Source organism: Toxoplasma gondii, chromosome VIIb (assembly GCF_000006565.2).
Source record: "Toxoplasma gondii ME49 chromosome VIIb, whole genome shotgun sequence".
Lineage (NCBI taxonomy): Eukaryota > Apicomplexa > Conoidasida > Eucoccidiorida > Sarcocystidae > Toxoplasma > Toxoplasma gondii.
The window spans coordinates 2,069,190-2,094,426 of record NC_031475.1 but is presented as its reverse complement, the minus strand read 5'-3'; the positions used below and the strand labels follow the sequence as shown (position 1 = coordinate 2,094,426).

Sequence of the window (25,237 nt, the reverse complement as noted above, 5' to 3'; positions counted from 1 at the left end):
ACACATCAATATGCATATATCAAGCGGAAGGTCGATCCGATCTCTCTCCATATATATATATATATATTTCTGTATCTGTATCTCTCTATATATAGAGAGAAGCATGGATACAGCGACAAGACATCCTTTCTATCACGGAGAATATACTTACATATGCAGCACCAGGTCCCGGTAAAGTAGAGAGTCTTGTGTGAAGGTGCGTGGAGATGGGAAGATGCTGATTTCTGTCTCCCGTTGTTTGCCAAGAGAGAAAATCACTCTTCGCCTTGCGGTTTCTCAAAACCTCCGAAAAACCAGAGGTTACAGCAGACCGGCGAGAATTTCCGGGGACGTTTCGACTGGCTTGTCCTTCGCCAACCAGCTGCAGCGCATCGGATACAGAACACCGCATTTCCATTCACCAGCGAAGGACGTTCCTGAAAACTCAGGATGCTCGCCTTTCCTCTCTTTTTCACCCCACAGAGACACACAGACCAGGCAGCTCTGAAAATCCGAGCCACCCCCGCCTTTGTTTCGAAAGTGCCACAGCCGCTTTTTCGTTTGCCGTTCGGCTGTCCGCGTTTCCGCGCCGCGACTCGAGGTCGCGTGACGCGCTCATGGAACTCACGAACGGGTGAAAACATCGAGAGAAAAATTTGAAGGGCCTGCGAAGCGACGAAATTCCAACTGTGACCAGGAAGGTCGACAACACGAGTGTGTGTGGGCGATGGAGATGCGTCTGCAGGCGCCGTCGACTTGAAAGACGCCGTGGGCGTTTCGCGCGAATCTCATACATTTCAAACACACTGTTCACCTGCACCCGTACCGAGCAAATGCTGGATGCTAGACACAACTCGATCTTTCCGTCTTTTCGGCGTCTAAATATGTCGAGCAATACTTGTTCCTCATTGCCACCTACCTCGCTGCTTAACTAGGAGCCGATCAAGAACGAGTTCACGAACCGTACCACGAAAAAGGAGGCACCATTTGCCAATCTCAAACCGTGAAGAGACATTCGACGGAAACACAGAAGTCACCGCCGAAATACACTTTCTGACACAGTCGCTTGTTTGTGTGTCCGAGACCCATTTCGAAAGTTCACACGTAAACAGCTGAAAAGAGAGTTCCTCCACTCCAACTGAAACGGATCATCAGATACACCGTCATACACAAAAAGCAGACTCGGTGGTCTTTTTTTTCTGCATTTACCTCACGAAAAGGCGACAGGACCTACGAGCTAGAACAAACAACATATATTTATACATCTACTTATATACGTATGCATATACGTACATCTATAAATATGCATATGGTGCACTTCTCTCAAGTTTAAGAGAAAGGTCGTGCGAGCTACACAAGACAACCTACACTAATATATAGACTTTCATCCATCTATCTACATCTACCTGTCTATCAACATCTATCCATCAATCTGTCTGTCTCTCTAGCTATATGTTTGTAGGAAACGGAGACTACTCTCGAATCGAGTCGAGGCCCCAAGATGAAGAAATGTTTGTTGACTTACAGAAGAAAAAGGTCAGAAGCGCCGCATTCGCCGAGACGGCGTGTCGCCAACTCGCCTCTGTCGAGAGAGACAAAGCAACGAGGAAGAAAAATTTAGATCGTTTCCTTTTTTCAACGCAGCATCGACATCCCAAGCTATAGGTCCCCGTTTTGTTCTTCTCTTTGTCCTGCAGGACGTCGATCCCAGAAAGCACTCCTGACGACATCGGCATCGCGCTTGCTCGAAAGAGCCTCTGCGTCGGCTTGTGGCTTGTGTCTACTCTATTCTACCTCTTGTTCGGCACCGAGTTCTTCTCTCTCGTTACGTCGAGTTGGTGCACGAAGGAAAGTGTCTGTGAGAGCGCGAGCCTCTGAATCCGCAAAATCACTTTATTTTCGTCCTGTGCTTTGAGAACAACGACAGATGTCTGCGTTTCAACTTTACCACCTTGTCCGCTGCTTTCGACTTTGGCTGGTTTGCCTGCGTACCTCATGCGCGCCGCTTCCCGTTTGAAGAATTTCTTGAGAGCCTCCGGAGAACAGCCTGAGTCGGTGTCGCCCTGGCCGCAGGGACAGGAACAGACGCCCACCGTGAGACGGTTCCCTTGGTCGCACGCAGGAGACGCAGAAACGTCTTCCTGCCCAAACAGGCTTTGCGGCTTGTCGACAGCGACGCAGAAGAAAGACTCGAGGGCCTGCACCGTCCACGTAAACAACAGAACGGCAGAAGCCTCGGTGGACGTTAGAAAAAAAGAGATTTTGTCGCCGACCGCGACTCAGGTTGAGTTCCCGTCCTCTTTGGATTTCCAGAGAGGTCGACGGTGAAGCAGCGGAGGCTGGGCTACATCTTATGTCCAGGCGTACACGGCCACAGCCAGCGAAATCGGCAAACGCACCAGCGTCTCTGCGAGTAGACATGCATTCACTTGGAGAAAACAAGTGTGCTGGAGTTGAGGTGTACATGGAGTTACAGCTCCGCTCTGAAGTCGTCACAGGCACCGCCCAGAGCACGCGTTCGCCTGCCTGTAGAGACACCGAAACGCTTTCGAGTGTCCAGCGACCCTCGCGCGGCTTCTTGAGTTCGACAGGACGAGTGTGATACTTTTGGTCTTGTTCACGTTCACACAGCGAAACGCAAGATTACAACCTCGCTCTCTCCTGTCTCGTCTTGTGCGGCATGCTTCGAGACTTGAACTCCTTCTGAACTCGTCAGCTCTCTGTCGACGCAGGCTGCGAGGATGCGGCTCTCTGGTCTTCTGTCTTTGCCTGTCTCCTTCCCTCTCGAAGCTTGTGCCTTCTCATGACTTGCCTATCGCCTTTGGGGCTCCTATGGGCCACAGAAATGCTGCATCGCTCTCTTTCTTTCGACCTCTGTGCATCTCTCTCCATCTCCCAAGGTCTCTCGTCCTCGCTTGCTGAGGCGCTGTCTCCGTTTCTGTCTCTCGACCTCTCCTTCTACCTGGGGAAGAGGCGAGCTGCCTCTCTGTCGCGCCTGATCCAGACGGACATTTCTCGCTTTGCTTCTTCCTTCCTTTTTCGCGCGTCACCCCTCACGGCATGCTCCCTCGTCCACGATGCGGTTCACGCAGGAGGACTTTCTCCGCAAGCCGGAAAATCTCTCACCTCGAGAATTCGGAATGCTGCTTCTCCTTCCGCTGTAGTCGCTGGTGTCCTGATAAATGAAACACACAACGAGAGGAAGACAGAGACTGAATAGACGCAAAGAAACGCGCTCGCTTCCTGCGCAGGAAAGCATCCGAAAATCGAGACAGATGCGGACAAGGGAAAGCTGTGCTCGGAAGACGCAGAGTTGAGTTCTTGTATGTCATTCCTTTCTCCCCCCCCACTCCGCCCAAGAATGTCTGCTCTCATTTCTCTCGTTGCCCTCTCATCTTGTCTCTTTCCCTCCATTCTCGCGTTTCTCCTTTCTGTCGATCATCTCTCTCTCCTTCTTTCCTTTCTCTCGAGTGTCTCCTTTCTGCTCATCTGGCCCTTTCCTTCTCTTCGATCTCGCCCTCTCCCCCTCTCCTTCCTTTTCCTCTCTTCACCTCTCTCTCTCCTCTCCACCTCTATCTCCTCTCTCCGCGTCTCTCTTCTCTCTTTTCCGTCATATCTCCTTCTCTCCTCTCGCTCTCTCGCGTAAATCTCCCTGGTTCGCTCTTCTCGCTTGTCTCTGTCGCTTTCGTCTCTCGCTACCTGTAGCCACGGAGACAGGCGACAACGCTCGGCAGGAGGGGGGACTCCTCAAAGGGAACATGAAGGTCTCCGTTCGCTTGCGGAGAGGCGGCGGTCATCGCGTTCGCCAGTTCTTCTCTCAAATCCGTCTCGTCTTCGCCTCTCCGTCCTTCCCCTTGTGTCGCCGCTCCTTCTCCGTTGCCTCCATCCTCGTCTTGTTTGTCTTTGTCTTCTTCCCCTCTTTGGAGTTGTCTTGTTTCGAATTCTCCTGCGTTTCTGCAGCGTTTGACGTTCGTCCTCTCGGCGGCCTCGCCAGACTCCCCAACAGCCTCTGTTCGTCTGAATTCGCCCCCTACAGCTGCCGTCGTTTTGCGCGCGACACAGGCGCTCCTCTGCGCCTCTCCCCTTGGAAGCCTCTTCTCGCTTCGTGCTTGCGTCTCTGCCCTCTTTACCTCCCTGAGGAACGCGTCGCTGTCCTCTTCTTCGTTCTCGCGCGGTCTCTCTCGGCCGAGGGGTCGAAGCAGAGTCCGAGAAATCCACTCCGCGACAGCCTGGCAAGCAGACTGTCTCATGGGTGTGAGAACGGTCTCTGATTTTCTTGAGGCGTCGCGTCGGATGAACGTGAGAATCCGGGGAAGACTGGTGATCTGCAGGACACAGCAAAGCAGGAGAGACGTCAAAAACGAGCGTAGAGTCACAGAACGCAAGACGCCTCAACAAGATGAAAATGGACGCGCGAGAAAGAAGTCGGAGAACGGAGAACGGCAAGGAATGACGGACCTATATAAAGAGGACAGGCAGACGTTGTCGACTCAAGCACAAACGATGTTTCGAAACTTTGCGACTCAAAAGACACAAATAATGCCGAAAAATTCCAAAAACATGTCGGCATGGAAGGGAGCTGACGCCACGAAAGCAAAACAGATACGAGATCCAAACATGTATCGCAAAATGGAGACAAAAGACTCACGTGGAGACAGAACGGAAGCGACAACCACAGCCAAAGATCTTCTGCCTCTTCGTCGGGATACATGAAGTCCCACAACTCTTCTTCTCTTTCTTCACCCTCCTCCTGCCTGCAGGGGTCGAAGCCTTCAACCTCCTCAGCTCCTCTATATCTTGCGCGACGCCGTGATTCAGTCCTGTCTGCCTTCTCAACTTCAACTTCACCGTGTCTCCGAATCGGCCCGGCATGCGAACGAGGAACGCGAGAAGAGAGAGACAGAGACGAAAGAGGAGAAGGAGACGAGAGAGAAGGGAGAGAAGAGACAGAAGAAAGAGGAGAATGAGAAGAGAGAGGACGAGATGGATACAATGAAGAAAGGCTGGAAGGAGACAGCTCAAAAGAGGCAGGAGAAGTGAAAGAAGACAGGCCCCGCTGTCGTCTTCTGCGAGGGCCTCTCAAGGCACTCAGGCGCAACATGACGGTGGGGTGAGCAATGGGGCACTCGAATATAAGCCGCCACCTGGGAGAAAAAGAGTCAAGACAAGAGACAGCGGGGGGAGACACATTGGGAGAGGTACACCGCGACATGTGTGGGGAGTCACGAAAAGGAGGTGAGAAAAGGAGACTTGAGACTCCCTAAGTCAGCAGAGGAGGCGAGCGGAGAAAAGGAAACTGGGAAGCTGGAGAAAATGAAAGAGAAGAGAGAAGACTCACCGCACAAGGAGGGGATGCGCCGGCATGCGAAACACCCGAATCTCCGACAGAGGGCCGCCCACGGCAGAGGAAGCGAGAGAAGTGGAGGCAGAATTAGACGAGAAAGAAGAGGGAGAATATGAGGGCAACCGATCAGATGAGGAAGAAGATGTTGATGGGGAGGTTAGACAACTGGAGGAAGAAGAGGAGAAGGGGAAGGAGGACCCACCGAAGAACATGGTTAACGATGAGATTTGCGTAGACTTGAAAGTCGCAAAGGCAGAGCCGCAAACTGCGACTTCGGGATGTCTCCACATAAACGACACCTGGAGGGAAGCAGAGAACCGAAAAAACGGAGAAGGTGAAGAAAGGAACGTGGACGGACAAATGGAGTCACGGAGAGACATGTGAACGCCCCGAAAAGGGAGAAATAATAAGACATGAAGTTGTGCTTGGCGCAAGTCAAATCAGGGTAAACCACTTCACTTGATGGAGTTGAAAATGCCATGCGTTTGACTTTGATAGTTCCAAAGTTCCTCGCGTGTACACGCATGCAGCTGCTGCATTTGCAGGGGAGCGGGCGTCCAGCTGGAGTGAGGAAGCGACCGACGCAGAAAGTCTTGCACAGAGGACTCCAGAAAAACGGCTAAGAAAAAAGAGGGCAACGGCGAGGAACAGCAGAGATGAAACCCAACCGAGAGGACGGGATGTGTGTGGGACGGAGGAGAGAAAAGAAGGACAAAGAAAGGAAGCCAGGAGCGAAGGAAGAGAAGACAGAAGAAGAAACAGAGATGGAAAAAGGGACAGAGTAAAGAAGAAGAGATGCAGAGGAAGAGCAAATTCTAAGTCGCCAACCTGCGTAAAGAGTCGATGCGGATGAGCAATGTCATCGGCGTCAAGTCGAGCAACGAATTCGCCGCGACAGAATTTCAGACCCTCTCGCAGAGCCCCCGACACGCCTGAAAAACCGTCGAAAAAAGATACGCACTCGACATCTCTCTCTCTCTCTGCATCCGTTTCCAAGAATGCACACCCTCACTTACAGACGCTGCGTACATCCATAAGATGACAAAATACAAAAACTCAAGTCATACGTATATATATATATATATATATATATATATATATATGTTCATACAAGCATATGTCCCGGGCAAGAACTCCATTTCCTCTCCCATGGAGAATCAGGTGAACTTATTGCCGGGAGATACCGCCAATGCGAATGGTGGATGACACAAGCAGGAGAGGCCTCGCTCCCTCTTGGGTTCTGGAGGAACGCAAATGTCACCAATTCACGACCAAACATAAAAAGTGTACATATACACACACACGTACAAGTATATACATGTATACGTAAATACATTCAAATATATATATATAAGGAAATGTATATAAATATATGCAAACACAGAAACGTACACACATTATATATAAATATATAAGGATGTGTAAATATCTATATATGTAAATAAAAATACTAGATAAAAGCAAATATAAAAATATAAATAAATATATAAACATGCATATATATATATATATATATATATATATATATGTATGTATACATATGCACACATGATGTGTGAATGGAGAAGCAAGGAGACACCTACCGTGTTGGGTGGGGAGACAGACGATGCGAAGAGGAACGACAACTGATTCAGGAAATGAGATTTGCGTTGCAAGGACTCGCGCTGCGTCTCGCTGTTCCCGACTGGCGCTTTTCTCTGCATGCAGTTTCGAGTTTCCCAGCCGCGACAAGCTCCAAAGGAGAGAAACAGTCTCGTCGGTCGAAGCGTCGTCGACAACGACAAGGTCGAAGAAGCCTACACGCGCCGAGAGAGAGAAGAACAGAGGCGAGACGAGGAGAGACGCTGAAATCGAGGGCAGCGGCAAATTTGTCAAAGCAAACGAGGAAACCCACAGACAACAAAAGCGGAAGTGGCGAGAGCGAGAAGCGTCTGCGTCTACGAGGTACATGGCTCGACGGCTGCGCCGCTACAAGGTACTATCGACGCGGAGAACCTTGTCTTTTATACTTGGTTTGGGTGCCTGTGTGGGGGTGTGCGACTGCGTTTTCATGCGGTTGGGTTTTGCAACGAGGCGCGCGACAGATCCCGGTAAGCAGCGGAAACAGAAGAGAAGAAACGCGAGCGGGACCGAGCGTAGGCAACCGGAGGAGCCGGGCAAGGCGACCAGAGGAGGAGGAGGTACGCTGGAGAAAAAAGGAACTGCATGCGAGGCAAACCAAGCGAAAAGCATGATGACGCTAGGGAGAGTGAGAGACGCGGTTCGCCTGCAGAAAGTGGAGCGTGAAGGTAAAGCAGCGAGAGAGAGAAAGAAGGAGAAAAACGAGAGAAACAAACACGGATAGAAGGAACGATAGAGAACAAGAGCCTGTGCAAGGGGAGAGAGAGGGAGAAAAGCTGATGGAGCAGAGAAGGAGAAGGAGAGGGAGAGAAGGAAACGGATAAACAAGGGAGGCCCTACCTGGAGGACAGTGAGCTTGCATGCAGGCACTTCTCACCGCATCAACGACCGTCTTGGCTCCGTTGCGAACTGGAATGAGCCACGAGACTGTTGGCACGAGACCGGAAGAAGAAAAGGCTGAGGTCGAGAAAGCAGAAGCAGAGATAGAGGAAGAGAAAGAGGAAAAGAAAGAGGAAGAGAAAGAGGAAGAGAGAGAAGACGGGAGAGAGGAAGAGAGAGAAGGTGAGGGAGGAAAGGAAGACTGTTGTGGCAACGAGGCAGATGTCGATTTGAGCTCAGTCGAAGCAGAGGAGCCTTGACTGCGACAGAGGGCGAGGAGCGCAGCCAAGGAGGGAGGCGGAAGATGCACACTCGGGAAGAAGCAGCTGTTCGTGTCGAAGGGGAACTGCGGCGCTGTCGGCAAAAGGAAGGGGAAGAACCACCCGAGAGGAAGAGCGCAGGGAGAGACATGACAAGGAAACGCCGTTCCGATTGAAGACCTCCCGCCGTTGTCCTCCCCTGTTTCCTTCTCGCCTTTCTCGCCTCCAGTCCCGGCGAGTGTCGACAGCCATCTGGCCAGTCCGCTACGGAAATACTGGTCGAGGGCTTCGCAACTCCAGCTGTTTTCTTCCCCCTTTTTCTCTTCGTCTCCTTCTTCTCCATGGGATTGTTCTTCGACATTCGATTCTTCTGCACTCTCTTCGTCTGCACTTTCTTTTCCTTCCTTTTCGTCTTCGGCCTCTCGAAGTCTCTTGGGAGGGGATCGCGCAGACGCCGTCTTGTATACGGGATTGAGATAGAGACTCTGGACGCGATTAATCTGAGGAAAACGTGGAGAACGAGAAAAGCTTTCGGCGCTCCGGAAACAGTCCAACCGAGAGAGCTGCATTTATATGTGTGCGTAAAAGGCACATTCATGGATACAAACACATACCCACATAAATATATATATATATATGCATATATATATATGCATAGAAATATATGTATAGATATAGATATAGACATGGGGATCCATTCACTTGCTTCAGTTGCTTTTGTTGACCCGTTGTGAATATGTGCAGCACTTTGAACTTCCGAGGAAAGACATGCGCAGAATCAAAGAGAGGAAAACACTATCCGTCGTTGTGAAATCGGCTTTCGCGATCTTTGTGCAGTCGGTGAGGACTGGGCGTTTCAAGACGATGCTGGGGATGAGTCTCCAGTTGACAAGTGACCTTCCCGTCTCCAAGCGGTTCGTTCCAGCATGCATAGGCCCTCGCCATCGACGCGGCGTTTCGGCGCTGATGACATCCCTAACCGCTGAGGTTGGAGAGAGAGCCGTCCACGCAGAAACAAATGAAAAGAAACGCCCTGTCTCCAGTAAAAAAGAGCGAACAGAGTCGACAACTGTCGCGGTCTTCGCAGTTTTTCTGTCTCTATCTCTCTCGATGCCTCTGTCTCTATATATCTCTCTCTATGTCTCTACATCAGCGAACCTCGTTTGCCTTCCTGCCTCTCTATATCGTTTGTCTCCTCTCGCTGTCGCCTTCGCGATGTTTGCTCTTCGATTATCCTGATGCATCACGACTTAAGGGCAGGCGATCTGTCGTCTGCATCCTTTCGTGTGCCTTAGAATCATTTCATGCTTTTTTGTCTTGAATTCAGAAATCGTCTTGCCAGCAGACGAGTTCCCAGAAACTCAAGACTCCAGTGAAGAACGCGGCAATTCGAAGAAGGTTTACGGACACCGCATGCGGGCGAAAAGCCGCGGAAGACACACAAAACCTGGAGAATTGAAGCTGCGAATGGCGGAGGAGACTGGGCAGAGAGATCGTGTTTGAAAGCGAGGGTCACAGGTTTCAGCCATTTGCAGTTCTGAAGCCAGCGAGAGAAAACATGAGAAAAACGCACCGTCAAGACCACCGCCCGCGGATGAACAGGAAAGGCGACGAGGGGACGGAGGAGACTCAAGCGACAGGCACCGTTCGAGGAGGTGCATTTCTCAAAGTGTCGATTTCCTGGAAACAAAACAAGAGAAAAAACGAAAGAGAAGAAAGGAAAAGGAGAGCGTGGAAACGAAGGTGAGACACAGGGCGCGATGGAGAACACAGGACGAAGATGACAGGGAGGAGAAGAAAAGAAGAAGCAGGACATGTGGAGACAGAGAGAACACCAAGAGAAGGACAGATGCAGAGAAGAGAATAAACAGACAGAGAAGAACGAAGGATTGGATGAACGCAAAAAGAGGAACTTGACGTCCACGGTCTCCTTTTCTCTAACTTTTTGACAACACGAAAACAAGTGAACTGAGACCTCGCCTCACCTGCAACTTCGAGACGGTTCGGGTGGTTCAGGCTGTCAGGCTCCACTTTCAAAAGCGTCTGCAAAGACTCCGCGGAGACAGAAAAAACAAAGTCAACCAAGGAAAACGAAAAAACACACAAGCAACAAGAAAGAACTCTGCAGAGGCACAAAGCTTCACCTTCCACGGGACGCGGCTCCTTTTCGCATTCACACAAAAATACACCTTCATCTTTATGTAATAATATGTATATACGCGTGCATGTATTCAAAGGGAAATATAATATACATTTTATATATTTATATATTTATGTTTGTATACATATGCATACGTCGCTCCATGCACGTGTACCGAAAAACAGATATAACGACAAACCCAAAGAGGCGTGGATAACCTCTGGATAAATCAGACAAGCGAACACGAGTGAAAGTAACCACTGCCACAGAAACGTACGTACGTTCACGAGAATACATTTACAAATATATCGAAGTACATGTATACTTTCGTATCATTTGATCTGTCTCTCTACGTATTATATATATATATGTATATATATATATATATATATATATATATATGCATCTACCTACAGGGACGTTCGACAGCAACGAAATGGAGCTGTCGGTCCCACAAAGGAATGCTGCGAGCTTCGGCATCTACGTCTGCCCGTCTGCGTTCAGGTGTATCGACAGTAGAAGCGAGCGGTGCCTCAACTTCACACTTTGAGCGGAAAACGGACTGGCGTAGGCCGCTGGGTTGTGCCCAAGTGAGCAGCGTCGGAGGTTGCTACAGAAGCGTAAAATCGAGAGAAACAGGAACGGGGATTTGAAGAACGAGAAAACAACGTCACCTGGAGGAGACAGAGCAAATCCGCAGATCGGTAGAGTGTACAGCTGAGATCCAGAGCCATCCCGAAGTCTCCGAAACTCGTCTTTCTGAGAAGCGCAAAAAGCACACAGTCAGCCCGCCGCAGCGTCTTTATAAATTTATATAACATATACATATATATATATATGTATAAATATACAAACATATATATATATATATATATTATGCACGTATGCGCAGACGTTCAACCACTTGGATTTACCTGTTTGCGTGTGTGCGTGGGTGAACAAGAGCAAGGTAGGGAATGGACGGCAGCTGAGCTAGGAAACGTGAAAGGAGAGAAGGGAGACTCGATTGGCTCTTCGATTGCTGGAGAATGGAAGCAGAGACGGCAGACGTACCTTGCCACAGCGAGGAATGAAAAGCTCTGCGAGGCGTCCGTTTCCTCTTGTATCCCTTTTTGCGGCAATAGCATGTGCCATCGACTGTCCAAATAGCTCGCAAGACGCTCTCCGAACGCGCTTGGTTTGGGCTGCGCGGAAAGAGTCGTTCCACGCCTTTGGCCTCCTTTTTCCAGCTCCGCGTCGTTTCCTTCTTGTCGCTCGCCTTCGTCGTCGTCTTTCCTTTCTCCTTCTCTCTCTCCTTCCTCTTGCGAGTCTTGTTCGCCTGCCTCGACTGCCGTTTTTCCGGTTCCGACGGAGAAGATCGCGTCGCTTGGCGTCTCCTGACTGTCTTGCGCCGCTGGCGCCTCCTCGCTGCCTGTGTCTCTCGCCGTCGCAGAGGATACAGCACGGGGCAGAGACAGAGGAGGGAGTACCGCGGCGCGCGCGAGAGGAATCACAGAGTCTGATGGCTGAGAGTAGTTGACACCGAAGTGGAGACGAGGAGAGACGTGAAGAAGCGAGGGGCATACGTCCAAGAGACGCGCAGCGAGAGCAAGAGTAAAGAAGGCAGGATGGGGACTCGCACGAGAGGAGCAAGAGGCTTCGGACGGAGGGCGAGACGAGGAGACACAGGAAGAGAGACTCGAAGCCGTGGACGGAGAAGAGACAGCAGAGCACATTTCCGGTAAAGCCGAGGAGGGGAAACCTGGCAGTGAAGAACGAGACGAGCGAGAAAAAGCAGACGAGACAGAAGGAGAAGACGAGATAGAAGACGAGGAAGATGACAAGTGAGTTGACGACGAGGAGAATCTTTCATTTTTAGAGAGTTCTGGATCGGCCAATCGCGCCTTCTCAGAGACGCCTGTCAAATCAACCTCTTTGCTCCTCTCGAAAAACTCAGAAGGTGGATACAGCCACACACAGTCGTCCACCATGAGGAGGACGTGGGTGTACATACACCTGGTGGCGGCCTCGCGGGTCGCGTCGCTGCTCCCTTGGGGGCGTTTTGCCTCTCTCCGGTTCGTCGCGTCAGCGGCGAGCTTAACGCTTCCCATTTCTGCACCAGTTGGTCTCGGCGTCGCGCTTCCTCCGAGCTCCTTGTTGCCTCTGTGGTCTCCCTGCGGAACGTTGCGTTTGCTCTTCAACTCATCTCCAGGCGCAGCAGAAGACGACGGCTCCAGAGGTGTGACCTGCGAGGATTCAGAGGCCGTTCTGGAAGACGAGACAGATGACTTACACGGCGAGAGCGAGGGGCAAGAAGTTCGCCAACCGTCTTTTTTTGTAAGAGAGGCGGAAGGCGAGGAGAAGACGTCCTGCCAGCGGGAAGAAGAACTGTTTCCTCCTGGAGTGTGCACAGACGTCAGGCACCGGAGCAGCAGAGACTGAAATGGCGAAACAGGAGACGTTGTGCTCCCTTCATTTTCGTCGCAACTTGCCTTCTCACTGCAGTCAGAGAGACTCGCCTCCTCGCCCTTGTGAGTGCCGCTGCACTCGGATCTCGTGAGGACTCTCTCTCTCCGGGTTTCCGCTGAAGACTCAGTGTCTCGCTCAGAGTGAAAGGCGAGGAGATTCAAACGATACAGAGGAGGCGACGAGACGGCAAGAGGCGAAGGTGAAGACGCAGAGGAACGCGGGGCGCTAGCAGGGTGCTCAGAGAACTGAGAGACAGAGAGAGGCCTGCAAGAAGCCTCAGAAGAGAACGCGAGAGAAGAGGTAGAAAAAGGTCTTTCAGAGTGACGAGAACGTTTTAGAGTGGACGTGGAACTGTTCGCGCCTCGAGTCGCAGCCAGCAGACGCATCAGCAGCAACTCAACTAACTTGTAAGAGGCCTCGAAGTCCGGCGAAGAGGCCCGGTAGATCACCTGTACGTACACCTCCACGGGCGCAGGCGCGGAAGAGGCTCCTCGCACATGGGGAAAAGATTGATCTTCAGACGGCAGAAAAGAAGGCAGGGAAGAAGACGCGTTTTGAGGAGCGGGAGCGGACGACGAAGAGGAGGACGGTGGAGACGGAGATAGGGAGGAAACAAAGACAGAGGAGCTGGCATCCTCGGAAGGAGACAGCGGTGCAGCGGTGGTGAGACCCTCACGAGACGCACGAGGAGCAGAAGAAATGAGAACCGCGGAAGACAGAGGAGAAGTGGAGGAAAGAGGAGGGGAAGATGAGGCTTGGAAAAAGCCACAAGAAGAGAAGAAGGAATGGAGACAAAGGAACAGTTGCGCCGCACGGTCTTTTGAGAAAACGAGGACCAAAATGGACGGAGCTCGCGACGGCTGGTCCATGGTGAACTACGCCGCCGGAGAAGAGGAGAAAGGTGAGGAGAACTGAAACGAAGAAAGTAAAAAAAGCGAGTAACAACAGAGAGAAAGAGGAACGAATGGAGAATCGACTTTGGTTGTCGGAGATGTGAAAGATAAAAAGCGAGATGCGAAGGAGTTTCGACTTGTTGGAGAAGCTGAGTATCTGCCATACGCCTCTTGTTTTCTTTGCCGTTTTTTCGCTCTCCTTTTTTGCTTCTCTTTGCTCCTCTTTCTACTCCTCCCCTTTCTCTTTTTTTCTCTTCTGATTCTCTCCCTTTATCGACCGCGCGTTCATTGTCTCTGTCTCTTCAGGTTCTCCTCGTTTGTTTCGTTCGGTCCTATGGCCTCCATTTTTCTTCTCTTCCTCTCGCTCTCGTTCGTTTTCTCGTGTTGTCTTCTCCACAGTCTGTGGTTTTTTCTTGGGGAGACTTCCTGTTGGCCTCGCGTTCCTAGGAACGCTCCTTCCAGAAGTTTTGAAAAGCTCCTCCCGCCAGGGACCGGGAACGATTTTCCATCGCAGGGGAGAGAATCGGACCTGGAAGGCTTCAGGCGACAACTGCGCGAAAGGGCGCTTCCCCTTTTCTTTTCTCAGCGCAGCAAAGGATTCTGAGAAAATGTCTGGGGACAGGGCGACAAGAAGGGGGAAGCAAACAAAGAAAGCTGGAGAGATCAACAAATCCGGCAGCGGAAAGTCACGTTCTCTTCAAGCGAAGGCGTTACGCCGAGGCGCGCGCGACTGGTCTCCTTTTTCGCAGACATCTGGACTCCGCGGTGGAGGGAAGCGACAGAAAAGGAAACTCTCAAGACGAGAAGCGCTTCCTCCTTCCTCAGTCGAGGAGGCTTGCAGAGGCATGGGGAAGTGTGACTCGTTTTCAAGGCGCCTGAGCGAACGAAGAAGACCGAGAGGCGAGAAGGAACACCCGAGAAACTTTTCCTGAGAAAAATGGCACTTTGGTGTGTGTCTCACCCTTCACAAACTCACAGACGAAGAAGATTGTTCTCTTCCATCTGTCGCGAGAGAACGAGGAGACGCGTCCGCCGCATTTCCCTCTGGCGTCACTCTCAAATGTGCATGCATGCTGCTAGGTCGCAAGACACACTTTCTCGATCGTGGAGAATCACGGATTTCTGCTGGAGATGCCTCCCGTTCGCGAGTCTCGAGGCCTTCGTCCTGTTCCCTGCTAAGAAAGTGGAAAGGGGAAATGCGGTCTGCTGTTAACAGAGAGTCAATTCAACGGAGAAAAGAGCTGCACTTGCCGCGACGACTAGCCGTCGCTGTCTCCGCGGGCGAGAGAGTGTATGGACATCTCGACGCGCACCATGGCTCGACGAAAAGAGACAGCTGTCTCCTTTCCTGCATGTTTCTCTCCAGATCACCTTTTCTTGAAAGCAAATGACGCCTTCCACTTATATACTCGTGTCTTTGGACCAACTTTTCACAGAAAAAAAAGAAAGACCGGAAACGCACTGCGGCTGCTCGTCAATCGCGCCGGTGTCCAAGTCTCAACATATAAAGCGCGCGCGTCTTTCTGCAAAACATTCCCCTCTCGCGAAGTTCTGAAACGCACTCCTCTCTAGCGAACAGGCGCCTTCCAGGAGACAGAGCGACGCCGATGCGCCACGAATCCTCGCGACTCGCGTCTCTCTCCACCGTCCCCCTCAGAGACGCAGGTGTCTCCTTCTCACAAGAGACAGTCGTCGTCTTCTCAAGAGACAGGTGTCTCCTTTGTGCTCTGCCAGAGGCCTGCGCGTGGGGTCTCCCAGCTTAGCTCCCAGTGCGCTGGCGCTGAGGATCCTAGCGTCCGGGAACATTTTTCTCTCACTGGCTGAACGAAGTGTACAAGCAATACTTTTGGAACATCGCCGACATGGACGGAAGCAGAAAGTCGAGTGCAGTCCCGCGTCTTCAGAGGAGACGGAGACACCCGGAGGACAGAAAACAAAACGCTGCGAGAAATGCCTTCTTGTTCTGGAGGCGCGTGCAAGCAGACCAACTTCTACGTGATTCAACAGTCTTAAGGAAAGTCCGAGCTCGCAGGAATTCGACACTACACTGAACGCGACGGCGTCGGCCTTTTCAAAATAAGCAAACAAGTCGACAGAAGAACCGTCCGATAAAAAACTTGCACCCTCCTCATATATATATATATATATATATACATATTTATAATCTTTTGTATTCATGCCTATAGGCCTATAGATATATACGAGGCTGGGATATGATTTCCTATGGTGTACTGAGGCTTCATCTATGGGGTATTACATGCCTCTGACGTCCATACCAGCTCGTTTATTAAAAACACCTTCATACGTACATCTACATAAACATATATAAAAATACATATATATATATATATATATATATATATGAGCGGATTTGCAGTGGACTTCGTACAAATTGTTCAGAGAGTTCATCTGGTGGAGACTGGAGTTTCGTTGTATGGTCTCTTTTTCTGAAGGTTTGGCTTTTTCTTTTCGAGGAGCACTCCTGCGTGGCTTCAAGGTCCCTTGGAAGCACAAGAAAATTGTTTTCCGATCTTCAGACCGAGAAGCAGTTTCGTTGCCATCGCGTGGAGTGGAGCGAGAGAAAACAACGCCGGAAGAACGAGGACAACAGAGAAATGGAGCAGACAAAGAAAGCGAAACAGAGAGGGGGGTGGCGAAGAGGCTGCGAAGGGAGAACCGCAGCGAAGGTGAGACACCGCCATTTCCAACAGAGCGAGTCAACGCGGTTGTTTTAGATGGTGACAACCGACGAGTTTGAGGAAACGAAACCGTTGTAACCCACACTTCTCTGGAAATGCGAGGGAGACGGAGGAGCCGCTTCCACCGTTCAACAAGAAAAAGACTCAACTGCAGAGATCCGCGCATCCCCTACCGAGTCTGATGCGTCACCGGAACACCGCAAAGCTCCAGAGTCAAAGCACGCGCCAATCCGGCGGCGCGAGAGGCGCGAAAAAGCGCGAGAACGACAGTCTCCACTTACACGAAACAGCAAACGCAGACAGACATATTGAGAAACAGACAGACGGACTGAGAATCAACAATCGACAAAGGCAGCCACTATATCTACTTGTACATATATATAAATATATATATATATATACATATATGTAGATGTAGATGTATACATATATGTATACCTAGATACCTTGATACAAATATATATATATATATATATATATATATGCTCGTGGCTCTGCGTACAGTGTGAGGGAAACGATAGACAGAGGAGCAGAGGAAGATCGAAGTTGACAAGAGAAGACGCAGGTGAGTATCGGGAGGAGAAGAAGCGCCAGCAGAGACGCGGCCGTTGCGCGCAGATCGCTCGCCGGGAAGAAGAAAGTTTGCGACTATTTCTGAGTCCGAAGGTTCGACAGAGCACCTGCGTCTGCTTCGCCGAGCGCGGGCGGCGACTGGCCTTGAAGCCGCTCGAGTCTGCGGCGCCAAGGCGTGATGTCGAGTTTCACTGTCTGCTGAAAAGGAACCTCTTCAGGCTTCCAAGAAAAGTTGAAATGCGCATTGTGGAAGAACGGTTTGGAGAAATCGGGAAACATCTGTGTCGTGCTCTCGTCGATTCGCAACGCCGGATTCAACTGCATCTCGTCACCTGAGCGACCCACACGAAAGCCGCGCAAGCGAAGGAGAAGCCTCTCTTGTGGTTGGCAAAAGGAAAAACACAAGCAGCTGCCAAGGCCCCTCAAGAGCGAAGAGACAGAATCTCTACGAGACACAGAACAGAGACCAGTTACAACTCAATTGCCTAGACAAAAGACAGATCAACGGGCACACACACGAAGCGATGCGGGCGTTTCTCCACCGAGACACATTTATAAATCTATATATACATATATATATATATATATATATACATATATATATCAATACATGTATATGTATATCTATATATCTATATCTATCTATCTATCTATCTATATCTATATATGTATATATATATATAGCTATATCTCTGCCTGCATCTGCTGGTCGCTTTGGCGGAATGCGTTGAGCCAGACGCCTGGCATGGCCAGAAACGACGCTCGAGACAGGAGTCAGCACAGCCGTTTGAAAACGCCGTCGACCGGAACTGCTGACTTCCGGTCTCCGGCACTGTGGAGACAGACGCGATCTGTTGTCTGGGGCCGATGAAAAAGGCGCCGCAGAATTCGCTCATTGTGTTCTGCAGCACCGCGCTCTCGAACATGGCGAGGAGAGCCTGTCCTCTCGGCTGCTGAGGAGACGCCCAATGCTCTTCGGAGTCTCACCTGCGAGCAAGTTCGGGATCGGCAGGCGCCAGGCATACTTCGACTCTCCCATCTCCCACCGCTGAGCCGCACTGGGGGGCTTAAAGGCTCGCACTCGGCCGGAGTAAGTCAGGTTGTGTTTCGTGATATCCGGATTCTTCGCCAGTTCTATCGAAGACCGCAGCATCTTCACAGCGTCTGGCACACCGTCCTCGAGCGTAACAATCGCCTTCTTGAACGTACACCCGACGCGGTAATAGCGCACTGTACAGACACAACAAAAAGTCACCAAAGTGGAAACAGCGAACGGCGAGAAAAAGCTCGTGAAGAAGAAAATCGGGATCGACCTCTTCCCTCCGCCTCTCCGTTGGTCCGTGACATGCACCTCTGTTCTCGTCTTCGACCTCCTTCCGAGCTCCTCCCTCCACACCATCCTCTCCAACTTCCGCTCTCTTCTTCTTCCCTTTCCTCTTCCTCCTCTTCCTCTTCTTCCTCTCATGCTCTCCTCTTTTCACTCAACTAGCGGCTTCTCCGTTACGTTTCCTGCGTTCTTCGCCACCTGACTCTCTTCTTCTTCTTCATCCCGTCTTTTCCTCGCGTCTTCTTCTCTGTTGTTCTTCGACTTCTCCGGAGACCTACTCGACGGCCGGGGACCGAAGATGTCTCTGCGGCGTCTGGGGACGACGATCAGCGTGGAGACCTTGAGCACTCGCGCGCCGTAAATCTTTTCCAAGTAGCTCTGGATCTCGAACTTGGTCAAGTTGACTGGAACCTTCAGAGCGACCCGTCTCCGCTCGAGGAACGCCCCAGTTCGATGCACGCTGAAGACTTGCCAGGGAAAGAAGACGTTCCTGCAGAAGCGCGGAAGCGACGTCAGGCGAAACGGATGTGGACACAGAGGCGGAGTGAAGAAAACCTCGCAGTGAGCAACGAGCCGGTGTCTGCACCAAACGCGCTCGCCTCGAAACGTACAGTGAAGTTCTGGAGGAGGTTGGCAGTACACCTCATGAAACAGCGAGGGATCTACGTCTCTCTCAGGCTACCTCTTGGCTCGTTCCCCCCACTCTCAAAAAAAAATCGCTTCTGCACTGGCAACCGTTGCGTTCGCGAACATGCACTGCATGCCAGTGCACACCAGGCACCAAACAAGAAAGCTACGAAGAGAGCAAGAAAACTTGGATCCGGGAAACAAGGAAACTCTTCAAGATCTCAGCCTCCCGTCGCCCAGCTCGTGAGAGATTCGCGTCACAGCCAGTTTACAAATCCTCCTGTCTCGGAGAGGAGGTCTCCTCCAAAACTACGACGGCACTGTTCAAGGTCGCATTACCATCGGCTCCATACAACGTCTACGGACGTTCGAACGAGTCTACCGCCCCCTCGTCATTCCTCTCCCCAGAGTGCTCTCCGTCGCTCTCGACTCTGGATTTCTCTCCTCTCACTCGTTGCTCTCTCCTGATCCCTGCTACCTCCCTCGTTTGCTCTCGACAGCCTCTCTCGTGTCTCTCTTCGCTTTCGCGTCTGCATTCCAACCTCTTTCTCTTTGTCTCTCCCCCGTCTCTCGTCTCCCGTCGGCGTTGCCATCGCCTCTCGCCTCTCCTTCACCTTCCCATTTCTTGCTCTTCCTTGTTCTCCGCCGATTGCTTCCGCCTCTTTCCGCCGGAGGTCTCACAGCTCTCTGCATGCGAGCGCGAGGCTTTTTCGTCTGCGTACCGAGGCGTCTTGGGAGGCGTGAGACATGCGCGAGAGAGAAAGAGCGCCATCACGACAGCTTTCGAGTTCTCCTCGGCGACGGTTCACCAAGTCCTGCTGTCTGGTTGCTGTGGACGTCGGAGCGAGACAGGGGAACAGGCAGAGGACTGAGGCTTCGTCTCCCTCCGTCTCTCTCGCCTTGTTGATGAGTGTTGAAGAGTCACGAACTTGTTCGTTTCTGCTCTAGCTCGTCTTCTCACACTCTGCGTCCTGTCATCCCAGGGGAAGGCAGAGAAACATGGAGTAAGACGACCAGGTCAGGAGCGAGAAAAAAGGTGAGGCGTGGACTGCCTGGAAGTCCCCCTCAAATTGAATCTCTTCCTCTCCTCAGTTCGACCTCCCTCTCAATCACTTGTTCTCAACCTCTCTCTGCCGATCTCCTCCTACTTCCTCTCCTCGCTCGTCATCATCTTCTTCTGCTGCTTCTTCTTCTGCTTCCTGTTCTCCTCTTGATTCTTCTTGTTCTTCCTCGTCTTGTCCTTTCCAGGCGTCGCCACCTGCCTCGAGTCTGGTAGGTTTTTTGAACGCGTTCTTCACATGGAGCTGACGGAGACGGGAGAGAAGCGAAGCAGACGGGAGATAGTGTCTGGTGGATACCCCAGAGAAAGACAGACCCACCGGACGCCAAGAGAGAAAGAAAACAGATCAGTCGTCGCCGGAGAGCATGCATGCGCTGCAGCGTTCGAAGAAAGCCTTTGCAAGAGAAGAAGAGCCTGAGATTTCGGCTGTCCCTCACCCGTCGTCGACGGCCGAATCGAGACAGCGAAAGCGAGATCTCTGCTTCTTCTCAAACGCAGGCGCGCGTCTGCCCTCGCGCCGTTCACAAGCCTCTGAGGACTCGCGCAGCGGCCCAGGAAAAAAACGGTTCGTCCCGGACACTGAAGAGTGCAGGAAGTCGTTCTGGTTTTTTTTCGTCTATCGACCGAAGCGTTGGGATGGAAAGCACGAACCTCGCCGTGTGACGAGCTCCTCTCCCGAGATCCGCGTTCCTGCGCGAGGGCATCTTCCGGGAGAAATCCACGAGTCTTTGCGGAACTGAACTGCTTGAGAGGAGAGTTCTGGTCTCTGTATTGTGTCCTCCTCGTCCGTGAGGGATCAAAAAACGCATGCAATGACGCCCGAGAGCCTTCGCAAGCGAGACACCCTCGACAGCAGTCCTGCCTCCGCCCTGTAGTTCCGTCCTGCTTCGCCTTGGATCTTTTCGGCTTCCTTCCTCTTTTCCTCACGATCTGCCCTTCTCTCTCGGCTGCCAGCCATTTCTTTCTCACAGGGTGGAAACGACTGCGGCGCTGAAACTGGCCTGGGCGCCTTTCCGCCTCGCCGCAGCTGCAGTTGTGCGCCGCTGCGAAAAGTCGAACTCGTGACAGACACACCGCTGTGGCGTCCTTTCCCGACAGATATCTGCACACAGGTCCCGACGGCTTTCCTCCTTCCTCTTCGCTTCGGCGCGGCTTTTGCTGGGAGCCTCGCCAGTTTTCTCGGAAGAAAAAGACTTTTTCAGCTGCACACTCGGCTGCGACGGGAAGAGATGCCTTTGCGGAAACCGCCTGCATCTCCTGTGTGTGTAAATACAGAGATTCGGTCCTCGCAGACACTCTGTGGAGGCTTCTTCGCGTCTGGGTGTCTCGTTTCTTCGTTTCTGCACCAGCGGAAAAATCTCGGGTGTGAAACCTCTCGTTTTTCCGATATCGCGCCGCGTTCTTCTGTCTGCGCGCACAGCTCAAGCGAGGCCTCCAAGCTCGGGTGACCTGACAGCTGCTGGCCGCCGCCACCCTCCGGCGCATTCGGAAATTCTTTTTCTGCGCCGACACAGTCTGTCTGGCTCGTCGTCCAGCGGAACAGCCGCCGTTGAAATTCCTTGAAAGTCCTCTGGAAGAAGGCCGCGTCTCCAGCCGGTGCTTGGATCTGTCGACTCAGCCGTAGTCCTTTGTTCCTTGCACTCCCAGGTGTCGACTCTTTTTCCTGTCGTTTCCCTCCGCCGTTTCTCGCCGTCATTCTTCTTTCGGATGGTTGCTCGCGATTCGCTCCGCGCCCGTCGTCTGCATCTGGTCCGGAAAGGATCTCCGCGTTTTTCCATCTCCTGCAAGTCTCCTTCCCGCGCGGTGGCGCGTACTGCGTCCTCGTCTGCAGCAGTCGTACGTCTCAGCCTGTCCTCAACCTTTTTTCCGGTTCAGCGCGTTGCTCGTCTGCGAATCTCTTCGAGTCGAGCACCCTGAGAAGAGAGCTCGAGAGGATTCGTCTTTTCTTCTGTGCTGTCGCATTTGTCGTCGCTTCACAGACGCCTGCTCCACCGCGTGTGTGTCTGCTTTTTTCGCGATTGCTCCTCAAAACGCTTGAAAAAAACGCGCCACAGCTCCGACGCCTCGTCGTCTTCGTTCTCTTCCTCCTCGCGACATTCCTCTTCTCGCTTCTGTTTCTTCTCCAGCGTCCGTCCTCCGCTTCTCCTCGTTTCTCCCGAATCGCTCTGCTGTCTCTCCTGGCTCTTCGCTCTCGTTGGAGTTCTTCTCTGCCAACAACCGCCGTCGCTCCCTCGCTTTTTTGCTGACTGGCTGCGCGCGCCCCTCACCCTCGTCCTTTCCCTGTCCCCGTTTTGTCTGTTTGCCTCCTCTTTTCCCTCCGTTTCTCTCGAAAGATGTTGTCTCGAAAGCCTGGAACCGTCGGCCTCGCAGAAGGCGCTTCTTCTTCGCTCTCGTACCACCGCGGAAATGCAGGCGTCTCTGGAGGTGCAGCTGCGCCAGGCGCAGTGGGCCGCAGACGCGGCGCTCGGCAGGAACTGCGAGAAGAACAAAAGATGGAGGTCAAGGAAGCCTTCGACCTCTTCGACACCGACAAAAGTGGACGCATTGACTACCACGAACTCAAGGTAAAAACCCACTCGCTCACCGACGGCAAGCAAAGTTCGAAACGCAGTTCGGAGGTTTTGGCGTAGGACGATACCTGTTCATCGGCTTTTATCGGCTTTTACAGAGTCCTGTTTACAGATGTCGCATAATCTGTAATTGTGCATGTTTGGGGGGTGTCTAGGTCCGTGAATGGATCTGGATGCCTTTCTCAGTGGCGTCCGCAGTTCGATGTTCCGCGTCGCGGCTCTGTTCGCAGGTCGCTATGAGAGCTCTCGGATTTGAAGTCAAGAAAGCCGAGGTGTTGGAGTTGATGCGAGAGTACGACAAGCAAAGCACTGGACAAATCGACTACAGCGACTTCCTGGAAATCAGTGAGTTACGGGAGCAACGCCCTCGTCTGGAAACACCGTCGGTCTCTCCTCAAACGCATTCGAAGGTGCATTCCAAGGTCCATACATCTATATTCACTCTCATCTAGATTCTGAGGTACAGGTTCTCATACACATACCTGCATACACACATCTCTAGAAACATATATACGAATATGCACACGAATTTGTTCATATATATAAATATATATGTATATATGTATATATATATATATATGTATATATATATATATATATGTACGTAATGGGGTGGTTCTGCGTGTGACGCTTCCAGCCTTTTGTCGCCCACGCATCGTCTCTGTTTTCTTGGAGAGCCGGAGGTCTGTCGTTTATTTTTTCTTTTTCGGATTTGCTTCTCTCTGTGCCCTCTGGGTCCCGCGCGCGCGGCCTCGGAAGCGGCCCTTCCGCGGCGAGAACACAGCGTTCATAGATGCGCGTCCACCGCGAGGAGCCGCGCACAGCATGCTCTCTTCGGAGAAGTCTTCTTCTCTCGCTCGTTCCTGCGGCAAACGTAGTCAAAAAACTCGAAGCAAGGCCGAGGGGGAGACTGTGTCTGTGTTTTTCCTGTTGGGTCGCAGTGACGCAGAAAATTCTGGAGAGAGACCCAGCTGAGGAGATGGCCAAGGCTTTCAAGTTGTTCGACGATGACGACACAGGGAAAATCTCCTTGAAGAACCTGCGTCGAGTGGCGCGAGAGTTGGTGAGAGAGGCTCTGCGTTTTTGCCTCGCATGCACTCTGTTTCTTCTTTTCGAAAAAAAAACAGCTCACGTGTATCGAGCGGCAAAGGTGTACATAAACCTCGAAGACACGCGTCCAAGTTCTTCCAGCGCTTGACTTTCTTTTCTTCTGCCTCTGCTTCGGCTGCGCCTTTGTCCTTCTTCTTCTTACACTGTTCTTTCCCTGCTTCTTCTTCCACGGCTGCGTCATGTTCTGCTTCTTCGCGACCTTCGCCTTCCTTCTCGCGCTTCCGAAACTCTCTGCCTTTTGCCTTTTCCTTCTTTCTTCAGTCGCAGCGCTCCCGCGAGTTTCCGGTGCTCCTGAGCAGGAGAGACCCAGTTGACTTCTTTGTTTGCTCTTGTCTCTCTTTTGTCAGGGGGAAAACCTTTCAGATGATGAGCTGCAGGCCATGATCGATGAATTCGACCGAGACTGCGACGGCGAAAGTCAGTCTCTCTCTTCCAGTGTCCTTCGCCTCTCTTTTTTCTAGTTCTTCCTTCTTCTGTCCTCTTTCTCTCTTCTCTGGTCCTGCTCCATCCCCCGCTGCTTCCAAGTTGTTCTCACACAAAATGCTTCCTGCTTTTAAATGGACTCCAGGCACTTCCTCCAAAAACGCAAGTTCTCCGTGTCACTGCATCCGTCTCTATCGAACTACCAATGTATCTATCTATATATCTATGTATATCAGTACGTATGTATATATCATTGGGATTGCCTCGTTCTACGAGTCGCCTTTTCGTCTGTGTCAATATACATATATATATATATATATATATATGTATATGTATATGCATGTCTTCGTGTTTTTCGTGGACTGCATGCGCTCGTCTTCAGAATCAAAACAGCTTCGATGGTTATTTCCTATGTGTTTCTTCTTGGTCGAAGAGGCCGGCGGCAAACCGTTTCTAGAAATCGATGGCCTGAGTCTCTCTATGTATACATGCCCAGGCCGTCGTTCTCCACTCTCTCAGGTGTACATGCGTTGTTTCTTCTTCTGTTTCCAGTTAGTCAAGAAGAGTTTTTCGCGATCATGAAGCAAACGAGCTTGTACTGAAGAGAGACGCATCACGTCTTCTCTCTCGAGGGTCTCTCCTCATCCCTTCGTCTCCCCCGCTTGGCTCTCCCTCTTGACAATCGATTTTGAGCTCACAAGACGTCTCCCGTCGCTCGTCTCCTCGCTTCGTTCCCCAACGATCCTCGCAACGACGAAACTTCGCTCCGCGTCTTCTGCCGGGCAGAATGCGCCTGTCCGCTTCTGTCCTCGACTGATGCCCTCGAAGCGGTGTACGGGCACCTCCGGTCGCGCTGGACGGGCGCGCCGTCTCCGGGGCGCATGCGCTCTCAGAAGGAGCATCGCCGAATGAATGACGAGACTGCGTTTCACTCTAGACTCACTTTTCTAAGTCATGTGCATGCGATTCACAACGAGAGTCTCATGCTGTTCTGCAGGGCCTTCTCACTATCCAAGGTTTTTCTCTCTTCACTTTTATAAATGCCTAGGCCTTCTTTCTCTGTATACTTACACGCATATACATGCATACATAGCTATATGCATGCGTCTATATATACGAATGCATATATATATATATACATAAATATGGATGTACAAGTTCATACATCTATGTTTATATATATATATATATATATATATATATATATATATATATATATGCGTATACATGTATGTTTATGTGCAAACGTAGAGTGAAGCGAGCGTCACTTGCGTTTCCTGGCGTG

At 51.4% G+C, this 25,237-nt stretch overlaps 3 protein-coding genes across 3 annotated transcripts; 1 reads left to right on the top strand and 2 right to left on the bottom strand.

The window, feature by feature from the left end:
- Positions 1 to 102: 102 nt before the first annotated feature.
- Positions 103 to 14,180, bottom strand: TGME49_260650 (glycosyltransferase, group 2 family protein). The gene is made up of 14 exons (XM_018781245.1): positions 11,276 to 14,180; positions 10,897 to 10,981; positions 10,068 to 10,125; positions 9,656 to 9,762; positions 7,784 to 8,582; positions 6,907 to 7,119; positions 6,152 to 6,255; positions 5,318 to 5,622; positions 4,628 to 5,123; positions 3,679 to 4,304; positions 3,106 to 3,154; positions 1,972 to 2,177; positions 1,505 to 1,561; positions 103 to 361 (listed from the first exon to the last, which is right to left on the bottom strand). The coding sequence occupies exons 1-14, from the start codon at positions 13,537 to 13,539 to the stop codon at positions 301 to 303; spliced, it is 5,430 nt and encodes a 1,809-aa protein (XP_018637080.1). The 5' UTR covers positions 13,540 to 14,180; the 3' UTR covers positions 103 to 300.
- Positions 14,181 to 16,787: 2,607 nt separating this feature from the next.
- Positions 16,788 to 19,561, bottom strand: TGME49_260660 (50S ribosomal protein L23, putative; the record flags this gene model as incomplete). Its single annotated transcript, XM_018781246.1, has 4 exons — positions 16,788 to 17,167; positions 17,823 to 18,065; positions 18,441 to 18,652; positions 19,512 to 19,561. 4 exons carry the CDS (start codon positions 19,559 to 19,561, stop codon positions 16,911 to 16,913), a joined length of 762 nt encoding a protein of 253 aa, XP_018637081.1. The 3' UTR covers positions 16,788 to 16,910.
- A 1,995-nt stretch (positions 19,562 to 21,556) lies between these two features.
- TGME49_260670 (centrin, putative) lies at positions 21,557 to 24,679 on the top strand (the record flags this gene model as incomplete). Its single annotated transcript, XM_018781247.1, has 6 exons — positions 21,557 to 21,685; positions 22,183 to 22,413; positions 22,650 to 22,764; positions 23,361 to 23,482; positions 23,877 to 23,946; positions 24,505 to 24,679. The coding sequence occupies 6 exons, from the start codon at positions 21,557 to 21,559 to the stop codon at positions 24,552 to 24,554; spliced, it is 717 nt and encodes a 238-aa protein (XP_018637082.1). The 3' UTR covers positions 24,555 to 24,679.
- Between the last annotated feature and the right edge of the window lie 558 nt (positions 24,680 to 25,237).